The sequence below is a fragment of the Tympanuchus pallidicinctus genome, unplaced genomic scaffold (assembly GCF_026119805.1).
Source record: "Tympanuchus pallidicinctus isolate F22 unplaced genomic scaffold, pur_lepc_1.0 scaffold5, whole genome shotgun sequence".
NCBI classification, from domain to species: domain Eukaryota; kingdom Metazoa; phylum Chordata; class Aves; order Galliformes; family Phasianidae; genus Tympanuchus; species Tympanuchus pallidicinctus.
In genome coordinates, this window is record NW_026294769.1 from 27,062,079 (window position 1) to 27,076,783 (window position 14,705).

The 14,705-nt window shown below is 37.8% G+C and overlaps 1 protein-coding gene across 11 annotated transcripts in view; it reads right to left on the bottom strand.

The window, feature by feature from the left end:
* The window catches only part of PTPRM (protein tyrosine phosphatase receptor type M), a 451,026-nt gene that overhangs the window by 10,843 nt on the left and 425,478 nt on the right, over positions 1 to 14,705 (bottom strand). For all 11 annotated transcript variants that reach the window (XM_052703744.1, XM_052703741.1, XM_052703740.1 and 8 more), the window contains 6 exons: positions 10,087 to 10,203; positions 5,913 to 6,067; positions 5,564 to 5,699; positions 4,849 to 4,998; positions 4,205 to 4,378; positions 2,062 to 2,193 (listed from right to left, as the gene is read on the bottom strand). In XM_052703744.1, the coding sequence (XP_052559704.1) occupies positions 2,062 to 2,193; positions 4,205 to 4,378; positions 4,849 to 4,998; positions 5,564 to 5,699; positions 5,913 to 6,067; positions 10,087 to 10,203 (864 nt within the window). The remainder of the gene's footprint in view (positions 1 to 2,061; positions 2,194 to 4,204; positions 4,379 to 4,848; positions 4,999 to 5,563; positions 5,700 to 5,912; positions 6,068 to 10,086; positions 10,204 to 14,705) is intronic.

A 14,705-nucleotide genomic window follows, 5' to 3' on the forward strand; every position in this document is an offset into this window, starting at 1 on the left:
AAATCACATCTCCTCCAGATGTTGTTTTGCATTTCTTGTAACACTTATTCCTCAAAAAAGCCATTTGGAGATGACTACATTTTAGGAAAACATAATCATTTACTACATCAATTAAAAAGAGAACAGAGTCTGATTTGCTGGGGTTCACTTTAACAAGTAAAGAACAGAATTTTCAAGCAGGAAAATATATTTTAATTTATTTTTAAATCCCCACATGATTCAGTCTGCTGAGCAAATTGCTTTCCAAATATTGCCTAAATCTTACACATTTCTTTTGTTATGAAATACACCAGTGTGCAGGATAGCAGAATACAATACTGACATGCATGCAACTAATGCAAATGCCAGCGCTCAGATCACTGAATGTATGCACAATTCAGTATGTGTCTTTCAAATACACAGCAATACTGTTCAAACAGATCTTTGAAAAATGCTTAGATGATAATAAACAGAGCTGTTTGCCAGAGCTGTTTTTGGAAGCCAAGATTTTCAAGTTCTAAAGAAATCCAAAAGCATTTAGGTCTGAGAATTTTGCATGCGTGTGATGCCAGCGACTCTCTTTAAGTCAGAAACACTTTGAAAGGCTGAATTTCATTTCTCAACAGAGTGCAACCATCCAGATGAATTGTAATATCTAAACAGAAATGTAAACACTTCATATATACATAAATAATAATGATAACTGTAATTATTAATAGATCTGAATGTAATGTGTGTTTTTAATAAACTCTGCCCTCTCTCCACTCCTGTTTGCTCTGAGGGTTTTCAGATTTATTCCTAATGAAAAGATTTTTACTCATATTAGAGAGAAAAGGTTTAACATGCTGCAGAGGCAGGTGTATTAACTGCATATCCCAATAGCTTTTAAAAGCCTGTGAGGCTAATAAATGCTTGAAATAGCTGTGCACTATTGTAAATTCAAAACACAGCCCACAAATTAAAAGAACTCTGTTCGCCAGTCCCTTGCAGTCTGACTCCCTTGAGTCCTTCCTTATTCACTCAGAAACTAATCTTAGACTCATGAATAAAAGTTTTGTCTTTCATTTCTATTTTTCTCCCTGTAGACAGTGAAGTCTTTAAAACAGTGTGTGGAATTCCTACACACTACACTTGAAAGACCAAACTGATGATTAGTATGTTTTTAAAACAAATTCTTCATGTTAAAATGAAATAAAGGAAATATTTTTCAAGGTATGAAAAATATTCAAGAGACCTAAAAGATTCTTGATCATACAAAGAACAAAAATGACAAGCAATCTGCTGTAAAAAAATAAAAATTGATGTTGTCTTTTCCAATAATTAGGAAATATTAAGGATCTAGATTACCACCACTTTATTCCAGCAGAGGGTTGGAGCACTGCTTTGAAAACAAGGAAATGATCCCTGTACAAAAACCTGGAATTGCACAATTGCAGGTCAGGCTCTGGGATGCTCAATGATTAATGCTAGTGATTAAATTGCCAAGTCAGTATGTATGGTTTTCCACTTTTCTAAAGAACATGTACAGCATGCACAACTCTGTTGTAAGGTAATTACATTCCCCTTTGTCCATGCTTAGTGTCTGATATTGTTCAGTTCTTATCTCCTAGCAATGCAATCTTGTGCCAAAGACAACACAGATTTTCAGGCTGGGAACACCCATCCCTGCGGGCAGACCAAGGTCACTGACCTGTCCCATGCAAGTCAGTGAGGAGCTGTTGGCTTCTGCTTGTGACTTTCGGCCATGAGCATGCTTCAGACTTGAGTCAAAAATCTACAACCAAAAGGTTTTGGTTTTTAACAGCTCTTCTCAGAGTATACTTTTCCATCAGAATAAATTATGGTTGCATACACTTATGTGTGTGGGCATTAACATTTTGGTGGAGAAGCTGCTGATGCTTTGATTTATTCCTCCTTCCCTATGCGTATCCGCAAGCTACAAATCAATTTTTTAATGTGTTAGTATTTAATGTTGTTTTATACAACTAATTACATCCTAAAGCTGTTCTGTTCTGAAACACACACGTGCTGCGATGCTGAGGCACTGGCATTTCTCTGTCAAATAGAAGCGTTTGGACTTACTTGGGCTGGATCCACGTCATTCAGCATAACTATTGAAGTGCAGTGATAATCTAGGACCAGCCTCCAGAAATCTTTGACAGTATTTGGCAAGGGATGCTGCGTAACTATAAAGGCTGATGGTTGCTTGTAGCTCTGCAAAGAAATAAGAAGAGATGGTTAGAGAAGAATGGTAAGAGAAAAAAACTCACTTAGTAGAATGCCAGTAATAGTCTCAAACTTCAGGACTGAAAACATTATTTCTATTTTCCGTATCGTTTATATGCTATTTTCAGCTCTTTTCTGAGATTCTATATGCTTGAAAATTAATAAACTGAATATAACTTCTGGTGATGTTATATTTCTGAAACTTATTTCATGCCTCAGGCACAGGATAAAATCATCTGAGGTTTTCCCTCCAATGCAACTCCTACAAAATTTTGAGCAACAATTTTGTTTTGAGCTGCTAATGGACAGATTAATCTTGGCCACCTGCACTGAGCTGTTGATTTGAATTATTCCTATGGAAGGAAGCATCTACTTATTTTTTCAGAAACAGTGTTCAAATTCTGGTCTATCTGACAGAAAGGAAGATATCTAGGGGATACATTTCGACTTTTTTTTCTTCTTTTTTTTCAGTCAGAGCGAATTGCTAGTGATGCTGTTCGTGAAACAGTTGCATTGTGAATCTTGTACTAGCATTTTCATGTTGGTCCTCCTGAGTGTTACAGGCCAGCGTGGCCATCCTGGGGCAAACGTTGGCAGGGGCTGTCCTTGCCTTCAAAGGAGGGCAGGAAGGCCTCTACATGCCTTCAGTGACCAGATACTGAATAATGAAAACTGTGCTGGCTGGCCCTTTTTCTTGAAGTGAGCTTATTTAAATGTTCATACATGAGGTGATCCAACTGCATCTCAGCCAGAGGTGCAGTTTTCACACAGAGATTCAGCACCTTGCCTGTGAGACTGAAAGTTCAGAGAGAAGAACAAATGCCTGCTCTTGTCCTTTAGTGAAGGGATACTGCATGTGTTTTGGATGGAAAGTGAACCTTGGAGCCTTTGGCCCAGATATGCTTTTGGAATCAGCTTGTTGTTTCAAGAATGAAGCATTTTCAAAGTGTTTCAAGAATCGAGTGTTTTCAAAGCAAATACTGAGGCAGTACTTAATTTGCAGAACAAAACCACACTGAACGCTCCACTAAGACCACATAATGGCAAGATCGTAAATTGCAGATCAAGGAAGCACTATTCTAATATGAGTACATATAACAGACTTACTTACGGTGAGAACCAAGAGAAGTCACTTAAACTGTTGCCCTCAGTTCCTCTACATAGATCAATAAAAAGATAATACGCTTTTATTTTCACAGGAGAGTTTTGAACTTAGGCTCATTTTAGGAAAACACTGAGAACTTCGAAGGAAAAAAGATGCAACAACTGCTATAAACTGTTGTTACTCTAGCTTTACTTTTCAAAAAGGCCATTTACAATGTATTCATTCTTTTCTAACCTCTGCTTTCATGTTGTTTATGTGTGTGTGACAACCGTAATTACTATAGCTCTAAATTGTCAAAGATGGGCTATAAATATCTACACTCTGAAGGAGGTTTAAGTGTCTTTTTACTGATACTCTATTAGCAGGATTAGAATTACTAGAGATGCATTAGGAAAAAAATGCACACACGCATGAAGAGGAACCATTCATTCATACAGAAATAAACAGAAAGACTGAAGTAATGGCTTGTGTATTATCCTGTGCTGACAGACAATTCTTTTTTTTTGTTAATTACTTCTTCAATTAGAAACAAAGGGAACTGAAATATTGCTGCAAACTGTATTATCCCATTTAACTGTCTTAGTGTCTTAATACGTAACTAATTTTTTCCTAGGCCAGATGGTTAAAAATTCAAGCACTAGGGAGAAATCTAGATGCATTTAATTTATCAAAACTCCCTGACTTGCTCTCTAAGTATGGCTTTGGAACCTTGACTTTGACATAACATATGTGTGATCCTAAATGTACTTGGGAGCTTAAAGATTTTGTGCCATGTTTTTGGAAAACAAGCTAGAAAGATTTCAGCCTTGTGCTGACTCCACTTTCTGGCACTGCTCAGGCTGGAGAGCTCCTTATTCCCTTTTTATTATTAACGATGTGGAGGACACGACTTACATCCATCAGTGCAGCATTAATGTAGTTGCTGCTCTCCCCATCTATCGTTATGAGGAAAGGCAGGCATCTGTCTGGAGGCAGGACATCCATACAGCGATTCTTCTCATGATTTCGTGGTAAAAGTGCTATACTGCAGTCTTCCACACGCAGCGTCGGAGTCACCATATTTAACGTCTGTTCAAAAAGAGTAAACAACACAACAGAGAAATTAACACAGCAGTGAAAGCATCCCAAAATATTTAAGAATAGATCAAGTCACCAATCAGTTTCAGCAGGAGTCAAAATGAAGACAAATGAAAACAAATCACAGTCAGCGGGGTTTGGAAGCAAGAATCCTGGAAGCAAACGTATCTGAAAAACAACCTCAAAGACGAATGCAGACTAACCAGTTTTCTGGAGCAAGGACAGCACAGGGAATTGACATACATCCTTGGAGTGCAAAGAAGATTTTACTACTACCCCATTGTTTTCTCTGTTGATTTAGTATAACTCAATAGCAATTAGTGACAGGTTATACTCTTTTTTTTCAGTCTTTCATTCCCCAGGGCTGGCCCCAAATTCACATGATTATAAGCCAGCACTTAATTAGAAGCCTTTGTATAGCTGAATTGTATAGCTTCTAGGTATGGCTAACCACAACTTACCCTAAATTCCTCTTTGATCTGGCTGGAGTTAGTTTGAGGATCCAATTTATTCATTTCATAGTAAGCAGACCTAACTTGAGAAGCTGGAATAGAAGTGTCTCCACAAAGACAGGCTTCCAGGATAGCATCATGGATAAATACATACTGTTCCTGGTAAAGCAATAAAAATAATTACTGACAGAGAGTACATACTATTAGTAACTTGGCAAATAAATAATAACGACTAATATGGTTAGCCTATTAGTTCTCACGAGCTTTACACACACTGAAGAAAGAATAGATGGAACAACTGCAGTTCACAAAACTTCATGCCATTCATTTAGAAAAGAATATAGAAGGATTGACTGAAACTAGTTACAATTACAAAAAGAAATACAGTATGTCATAAAACTATGACTGTTCCTGTTTTTCTCATTCCTTTGCACAGTTCTGTTGAAGTTATAGTGTAAGTAAGCTTCAACAAGATGCACTGCAGAATGAATGCTCTCTAAAGAGGAAACACTCAAGAGGTTTTTTTTTAATCAAACCATTGCAGCATAACAGTGGCCTTGTTTGGGCAATGGCTCTACAAGCTTCTGTGTGGATTATTTTCCTGCATGTCACTGAATAAACTACCTCCTGGATAGGGCTTATAGCAAAGGGCTCTAGTTTTATGGGCCAGAATAATACTTTTCATTGCAAAGCAGAAGGCAGTAAACCAGAAGATTAACAATACCTCTGTCTGCACCATGTTAACTCTCCGAGATCGAAGCTCTCGCACACAATTGTATATGTCTACAACACCTTCTCTTTCTGCCATATCTAGCATGATGTCAATAACGATGAAGCACCCGGTTCTGCCAGCGCCAGCACTGAAGTAAAATTAGAGCACAGTTAATATCCATCAGTTCATTGGAAAATGTAAAGCTCCAGAATCAGTTTAGCCAATACTTTGTATGTCAGGTAAAAAGTCATTGTGATCAGAGTGGCTTCACCAACTTTTGGGGATTACATGGGATATGAGAAGCAGAAGTATGTTCTGAGTTCAGTGGACCAAGCAACAGAGGGATTTATGTTCTGCCTACCTGCAGTGAACCACCAGAGGTCCAGCGTTTGGCGGGCTCTTGGACTTGACCTGCCGTACAAATCCCAGCAGGCCTGTTGCATGGTACGGCACGCCGTGGTCTGGCCAACCAGTGAAATGAAACTGACGAATTTCTCGAATCTCATGAGCACCTCTCTGTTCAAAAGGCCAGGGTTGAAAATGAAAAACAAGGTGGAATATGACAGAAATTGGACAAGAAACATCATAAGAATGTAGCTCTTAAAAGCTTGAGCTCTGCTGAGAAACATCCACCCCCTGCCAACAATCATATCTGGACAAGACTGCTGGAGACCTTTCTGATAGCTGGAGAGCAAGTTCACAGATCATGCATCAACCGATTTCAAAGCCTTACAAGAAAATACAGTGATTTAGCACTCAGTTGTTTTAGAAATGTCTAGCAACAAGATAGAGACTCATCTCCATACATAAGCACTAGGTTGCTTTGATGACTGTAACCCTAAGAAGCAGATCATGATCAACAAACAGGTCAATGGCAAGGCCACAAACATTTAGCACTGATGAATTTGTTCCCCGACTACTTTCCACAGGAGATTTGCTGCTGACTTCCAGGGACTAGAATTTCAGCATAATTTTCCTTATCATTCGTCTCCTTCATTGGTCTGAAAGAAACAGCTGAATAGTAATGAAAGCCTTTTTGCACCTCCTGTTGTAGGGGCTGTATGTGTAGACCTCTGCATGCCTACCCTTTGAGTGATTTACCACAGTCTGCAAGGACATGGATATGGTGAGACAGGTATGAATGAGCCAACCATATAAATAATTTCCCATGTGAATTTCTGGAGCAGTCTGGATATTAAAGGTGTGTATGCGAAGTATGATTTTCTTAGTGCTTGTATTTCCTCTTCCCCCTCTAAAAATGTAGCTGCCAGTATTTTATTCTCATTAGAAATCTGCACACCAGAGGCCATCATACATATTTCATAAGCAAACAGCAAAATTATGACATATCATCTCCAGGCTGGACTAAATGTCAATGATATTAATAACCAGTGGTTTACACTTTTTCTTCTTAAAGACGTATTTCCTGTCTTGTTCCTGTTTGCATATAAAAGGTGTAATTTTCTTTGTGTAATAAAGTAATATAAACTTCCTAATTTATTGCTAGCATGCAAGCTAAAAGAGTCAGGGATTGTTAATGGTTGAGAAATCTTGGCCATGCCAGTGCAACTGGAGTGGAGTGAGCTGTGGTATTTCTTGAAACTCAGACTCAGGTCTGCTCAGGGGAATAACCATTATCATGGCTCATGGAAACAGTGGCACAGAAAAGCTGGCAAGGAAGAAGATGAAGAGAGTGTGCAGCACTGGTGTACACTGAAGAGATCACATCCTTGCAACAGGATTGGCCTTATATTCAAAAAATTTTGAAACATACTGAAGCTCAGGAGGAAAGTAATTTGTATTTTAAGGTTGTCGAAAAAATGCACTCAAATACAATTTGGTCTTCTTATTCTGAGGACTTCAGTATACGTTAGTTAACAGATTTTTCTTTGCTAATACAGGCATGGCCTCCAAATCTGTAAATAGCTGTGTGTAGGTAGACTATCCATGTCCCAAACGCTTTTATTGCCCATAACAACTGCCCACAATTTCTCAAGAAACAAAGTTTCCATTCTGAAAAGCAGTGCCATCACTACAGAAATCAGGGACCGAAAAGAATACCCTACACACACTCTTCATGATGTAGACAGTCTTGATTTCCAAGTGATTTACAAAATACAAAATAATGTGTTGCACAGATAAGAATATGTACTGTGTATCTTCTGCATTAGTTTTGAGAATGCTGTCTGTCATGCTGACTGTATTTCTGTCTGTTGTTGTTGGTAACACTCAACTACTTAGAAAAGATTTTGCATCTGGGGTACTTTTATAATGAGTTTGCTGATTATACCTACACAAAAGAATGATTTTCATGTCTGTAGCTTCCCTGCTGGTTTCAAAACTCAAAATAGCAGCACAACTGCATGAATCATAAAAGCATATGCTCAGATTGGAAAGATCACATTTTTCACTCTTTCAGCTGAAATAAACAGAAAATAGTGTATATGGCTAACAAACCTTAAGATGTTAAAAAATGTAGATCTTAATCCCACAAATACTTATGGTGTTTCTGTATGTTACTATTTGTGTAATTCATCTGCGTTAACTGTTGTGCTGTAATTCCAGGAACTGCTTATGTGTACAATACTGCAAAGTGTTCTCCAGAAACAGTGTAAATTCTCATTCAATTTTCCCTGTATTATCCCCCCACTTCTCCATAATTACTGAATAGCTATTAAAAAAAAAAAAACAACAATCAATTTATCTCCGAATTAAGCAACTTCTAGATTTTATTTTAGAAGAAGGTATGAGAATGTTGATCCAAAAATAGGAAAGATGGTAAGAGGGGACCTCTGGAGGTCTCCGGCCTCTTGGCCAGAATAGGCCTTTGGCCAACACTAGAACAGTGGCTTAGTCTAGCTGAGCCCTACAGACCTCCAAGAATGATGATTTCACAACATTCCTGAGTAAGCTGCATTGCACTACCCTACTCCTGTAGTTAAAAAGAGTTAAAACGTATGGAAAACAGGGTAAAACCAAATGCACTCTCCTCAAACTACAATGACACTGCTTTCAGAGGCTTACAAAAAAACTACCAACTATTAAAAAGCAGTGTCTAAATGAAACCTTTTCAGATGGAGATTTTTTTTTTTTAAAGAAATAAAATGTTTAGCGTCTTTTAGCTCTATCTGTATTAATGCATTTATTCAAGACAGTTTGGTTATATCAACTGTAAAATCCTCTAGGTCTTTTTTTTTCCAGTCCCAGTTAAGAAGTGAAAAGCTAACATCAAAGCATGGCTTAAAATTTGCAGAATAGAAAGCAATGGGTGCCTCATCTACTTCAAAGTACAGCCACCCTTTCTCATCTGTTTATTAAAAATATCTAAATGCAAGGAAACAACAGACTTGAGCAAATTCAATGCATTATATGTACAATAGTAAACATGATACAATATTTCAGCTCATTCAAACTGCATAATTCTATAATCATTACCCTCAGGTTGCTGTATTGATGCATATTTAAGTATTAGATTGAAGAATAAAACAGGAGAAAAACAAATTCCTTTGTTACTGAGGATGTATGTACAGAGACCCTGATGGGCCATCTTTTTGGTAGTTTCATCTACCTGGCTGCAGGATTCTTTGATGCAAAAAATTAAGTTCTTCAGCACCAATTGAATACTATTTCACTGTTAGAGAGCAGCAGTGTATCCCAGATACTGCAACTAAATCAAAGGCTGTTTTCTAACACAATTAGTTTAAAGATTACTCATGTAGATACTGAAGCAACATTACTTCAATATGCCATTAGGAATATCAAGTCTTCTAAAGGGATCCCTTCCTCTTTGTTCTGCAACTCAAATACGTTTTAATGGATAGAATAAAAACACTTCAGTCCTTTAAAGAAACTCGTGAATAAAAACGTGAATTGACACTAAATGGCAAACACTTCCACATTAAATAACCCTGCTTGTTTTCACTTTTACTAGGTACTCTATTTACAAACTGCATGTTATCCATATGTTATAAGCTGTTTGAGAGAGCTGTAAGATCTAGTGAGCACCAAATCATAGCACTGTTTTGATAAACAGCAATGCAGTGCACTGATTGGAACTCTACATAAGATGGATTCTGCACTAAAAATGAAAATGCTTTGAAAAGACAGATTAGTTTGTTTCAAAAATGTCTCGCTGCCGACCAGGAACACACTGGTCCAACAGATTCACAGCCATGGGCTTCTGAATAATGGAGCCTGCAGCCTCTGGTACAGACAGAAAATGATTGCAGTGAGCTTAAGATGGGAAAACAGCACGAATGTGTTTTTCAACTGATTGGTGGGAGGGAGGCTTCGATTTCTCGTGGGCAAGGAACATCACTTTTCTAACTCAAGCAGTGGCTAGGGCTGATGGAAAAGGGCAGAGTAGCTGCCTCTGAAGAAAAACACAACGTACCATAAGAGGGCGCTGGCCGTTTACTCAAAAAATTGCTACAAAAACCTCCACAACAGGACACAAATTTAACTTTCCCTTGCTGAATGTGTTGTTATTTAAGCAGCTACCACCGTACTAAAGAAAAGTGAACGTCGATACTTACCTTTTCTACTGCAAATGTTCGAATCACATATTCAGCGAGGAGCTCTGTTTCTATTAGGGTAACTTTAATGTCTTTATATATCTCTGTGTCATCTGGCCAGTATTTGCAGCACTTAACCTTTAAAAACACAAAAGAAATTAAGGTTCATTTATTTTAGAAGGTTCATGCCGAATGTGTTCTATATTCTTTGCAGTGATTTACATTTTAAAATACAACCATGCGCAAAAGCATCACACTTTCTACACAGAAGTGATTCATATTTAAGGGACAATGGCTCTTTTTTTTTAATACAGCATTTTTGTGTTGCAGGTGAGACTTGTGTTACGATTAGTAAAGTACAGTGAATTCATAGTAAGCACAAGAAATATTTATATTGTGCATAACTCAGTTACAGAAACTGCTCGCTTCCTACGCTGTCCAACTGGGGGTAAATTGCAGAAGGATAACTAATGTGAAAAGCTTTTTTTTCCATACATTTTTAGGTATTGATCTCCTACCTTCTAAAATGAAAATATGTTTTTCAGACAGGATGGATCTTCTCTACTGTTAGAGAACTATCTGCTTTCTCAGATTAATTTTCCAAAAGAACTACTGTGAGGTCCAATGGCAAAACTCAACACACCAAGTCAAGAGATGAACTCTATTTCTGGGTTTTAACATGGGTGGATGACCCCAAACACTATTGACAGGCTCTATATTTTGATGCAGATACTTTATGCAGTTAAGAACTTTCTCCTCCTTCTCATTTGGGTGGACAAGGTGCTGGGTGGGGAAGCTAACACATTGCTGATATATCTGTTGTATTCTGCTCTATCATGGTAATAGCTATTATTGTCATCACTGCACCTGGCCACTGTCCAGTAGTGCAGCACAGGCAAGGAGTAGCATCTGTTACACATCTGCTGCATAGTGTCTTCTCTCTTTCTCTCGTTGAAAGAAAAAAATTAAACTGATCTTTCTGTACACGTAAATCTACTGGTTTGCTTAAGTATACACTTAAATTATTTGGGGAAAAAAAAAACAAAAAACCAACTTCAAATTTTGAATGGAAAACTGACACACAGAAAAAAAACCACATGTAGAAACCTTTGAACTTCGCGACTACTAGAGATTTTTCAAACCTATTTTCATGCCAAAATATTTGGATTACTATCATGTCTAGTCTAGTAAAATTGAATAAAAGGTAAAACTGAAGTATATGCATATAAACACACAGAGGAAACTATAAAGTGTGTCTACAAAATGACTTGTTTATATGAATTCCAGGTTCAGTATATAAAATATTATGCAGAGATGAACCGTGTCCTGTTAGGCAGGAGAAAAGGCTTTATCACACATTGTTTCCAGTGACTAACCACCCACCACCTAGCACCCTTGCTTAGTGTCTGGACAGAAGATAGATCTTGCTACATTACACTGGCAACATTGAATGGTAACAGTTGAGTAGGTAAAAGTTGAGTAGGACAAGGTGAGTAGTTTCTTTTTTCTGACTTTTTACCAGGATAAAATTTAAATCAGAATAGAACTGAGTGAAGGGATGGAAGAATACAGCACCACATCAGGGCCCTTTTCATCTATAGAGGGTTTAGGCCAACACCCTGCTTGTGAGGTCTGCCTCACTGCCACAAAATTATGCAAGCATCCTAACAGCTTCTTCTTACTGGAAAGCTCCTAGAGAACAGACATGAAGTTCAGACAGCATTAAGCAGGGTTTTGTTTATTTCTCTGTGTTTGTCTTCAGATCTAATAGCCCCATTGGTATTGGCTAAGAAAAAAAAACTTTGTATTTTTCTTCATATTTAATCCTTTGTTCAGCACAGCTGTGAGACAATTTGCAAACACCAGTAAATAGAATTGCTTTCCACATGGAAAATCTTCAAGGTGGGACACAAGAAAAGTCATCATAGTACTCAGCACTCCTGTACCAGAGCACCACTTGGCCCCTTAGAAAGCCAAAGGGAAGTTCCAGGGTCCCAGTCCCTACGCCTCAGGATTGCTGGCAAGCACATATTCACATCAAAAACACATCCACCAGCTACAAGCAATGAACATCCAGTTCAAAAGCATTAAATGTTGCTGCAAGCAGGTTAGTAGCTACTATGCTATCTGTTGTTGCATCTACTCGATATCTTTTCAGATCTTATCCTGTTTGGATAGATTTCCAAAAACTCTCTGATAGAAACTAAGCAAAACACACTGAATGCTCATTGTTTTGTCTGTTTTGTTAAAAGACAATTCACACTGTTCAGTTCCCTTAGGCCAGCAAAATGACCCTTTATGGCCACTGCAAGAAACTCTTTCAAATTCCCACCTATGACTAAAGATGATTTCTTGATTCTGCATGAAGAACAAGGCCATTCATGCTGCCTCTGGTTTGAAGTAGCCCAGTGAAAACTGTGTCTCTGGAGCTAATTGTCTTTTCCTGCCTGTTCCCTTCTCCTTTCCATAGGTGGAACCTGAACCACACAAACCCAGCCAGCACACGTCTGACGGAAGCAGCTGCTGCCATGATCCTGGTAACGGCACTACTCATCTGCACGTCTCGCTGTTGCTAACTTTAGCCTTCTCTCTCTCTGATGGGTGCCTGCCATCCACAAAACAGCTCTAGTTTAGTAAAATAAACAATTGGGGAGAAAAAAAAAAAAAAAAAAAAAGCCCTGTCTGAATTAAATTGCTCAGCCTTGATGGAAAACATGCCTGTTTCTAACTTGGTAAGTCTAGACAGTCTGGATTATGAGTAAGAACTGAAAGACTGATTTAGAAGAGCACAGTAGTCCCTACCTTCTTCTCAAGTATTGGATTTGCTTCCACCTTTTTTTAAACCTTATTTAAGATGATCCAGTGAGTAATTAGGGAAGCGCTGGGGGATGCTGCACAGAAGTTATAGCCCTCTGTGCTTCGTGCAGCTGGTGCCCACTGGGGACTTTATACTCTGTAGCACAGAGGATGTGGGGCATGGAGTAGATTAGAGCAGAGCAGAAGGATCCATGACAACACAATTTCCTGAAAACTCTCCCAAGTGGAATAGGGGCTGTAACAGCTGTGGGAAAGGTGCCAGAACTGCAGTCATAGCCACAGACCAACAGTAAATGATTCACTCAGTGCAAGGAAAAAATAAAACACAACTTTTCTCTTTCTTTCTTTCCTTTAAAAAAAAAAAAAGGCTTTTAAAAATACTTTTGGCTCTTGTTCAGTTATCCTGTTGCACGTGCTGTGCTGTAGACGTGGGAACTCTATGGACTTCTGATGAGCCAAAAGTTCAGTAAATGCTTAAAGATCAGTTTCCTACCTCCTCTAAGGTTCCTCAAGTAAATACGATAGGGTCTTAAAGAAGGAAATAGAGCAAACAGTGTGAATTAAACTCACACTTATAAATGTTTATTGGACCAAGGCCTTTATTTGTATGGGGAAAGACAATTGCAGAAAAATGGAATATGGTATTTCTCATCAAATATGAGAAACACTGCTGGTAACATATGTTTATTCATTTTTTTTCTTTTTAGCACAGCTTTAGCTACTGTGTCATTATGAATCTCTTTCCCTTTTTATAAACATTTGATAGATATTTTACAAAAAATCTACCAACAGAAGGTTTAGCTAAATAATTGATATATGAATCCAGAACTGAATATTAAGTGCATTAGATTTTTTTCCACAGTTGCTACCATTACAGTAAATATCGGCCACAAAGTAGAAAACATGATTTTGAAATCTCATCTGAGCAGAACTATAATTGGGAGTTTGTTCAGATACACCCCACATTTATATCTGAACACACTGCCAAAAAATACAGATGTTCATCACACGATGAGATAAAAGGGGTGATTGCCAGAGACATAATGAAAATGCTCTGGTTTAATCTATTCATCCCAAGGTACACCGTCCATTTGTTCCAAATGTTTATTTTACTAATAATTTGAGAAATCTGGAGAATACGATTATCTGCTTTGACCTCTCTCTACCCTCATCGCCCAGCAAAATAGTCCAATGTGAGAAAATAAGAATTAAAAATGAAGGTGGAAACTTGTTCTTGCTATTTCTAAATATAACAAATAATGCAGGCAGTAGACAGATAATGAACACAGATTGTGACTTCCGAAGCTGTATATTTAGCCATTTGGCAATGTGACACATCTAGCTAAAGGCACTATGAAAGCCAGGACAGTAATTCATTTACTTAGAGGTTTGGAATAGAAGGAATATTACAGAATTAATATGTGAGCTGGCTGTGAAAAATACTTTGCAGTTCCTACAGAACAGTTTAAATAACAATGATTATTCAGAGTTTCCAGTTCCCTTTGATTCTGAAATAGTCTTAGCAAAAAGGTGGTATAACTGGCTATGCACTGAAAGGATTGTCATTACTGAAGAGCAGCATTATATATTCTAATTTAAAATTAATCCCAAACTAAGTAATGATGATAAGCCAGACATAAATTTTGAAGTGAAACCTCCAGGGTATAAAATGAAACAGCCAACCGAGCTCACTGGTGAAAACTTTTAACAGGTTTTGCAGATATAGGTAGGATAACATCATATACTTTTATTTGGCTGACTAGAAATAAAGGAACATCCAATAACTGGAAGTATTTTTATTTAAACACTTTTCAAACAAAAGC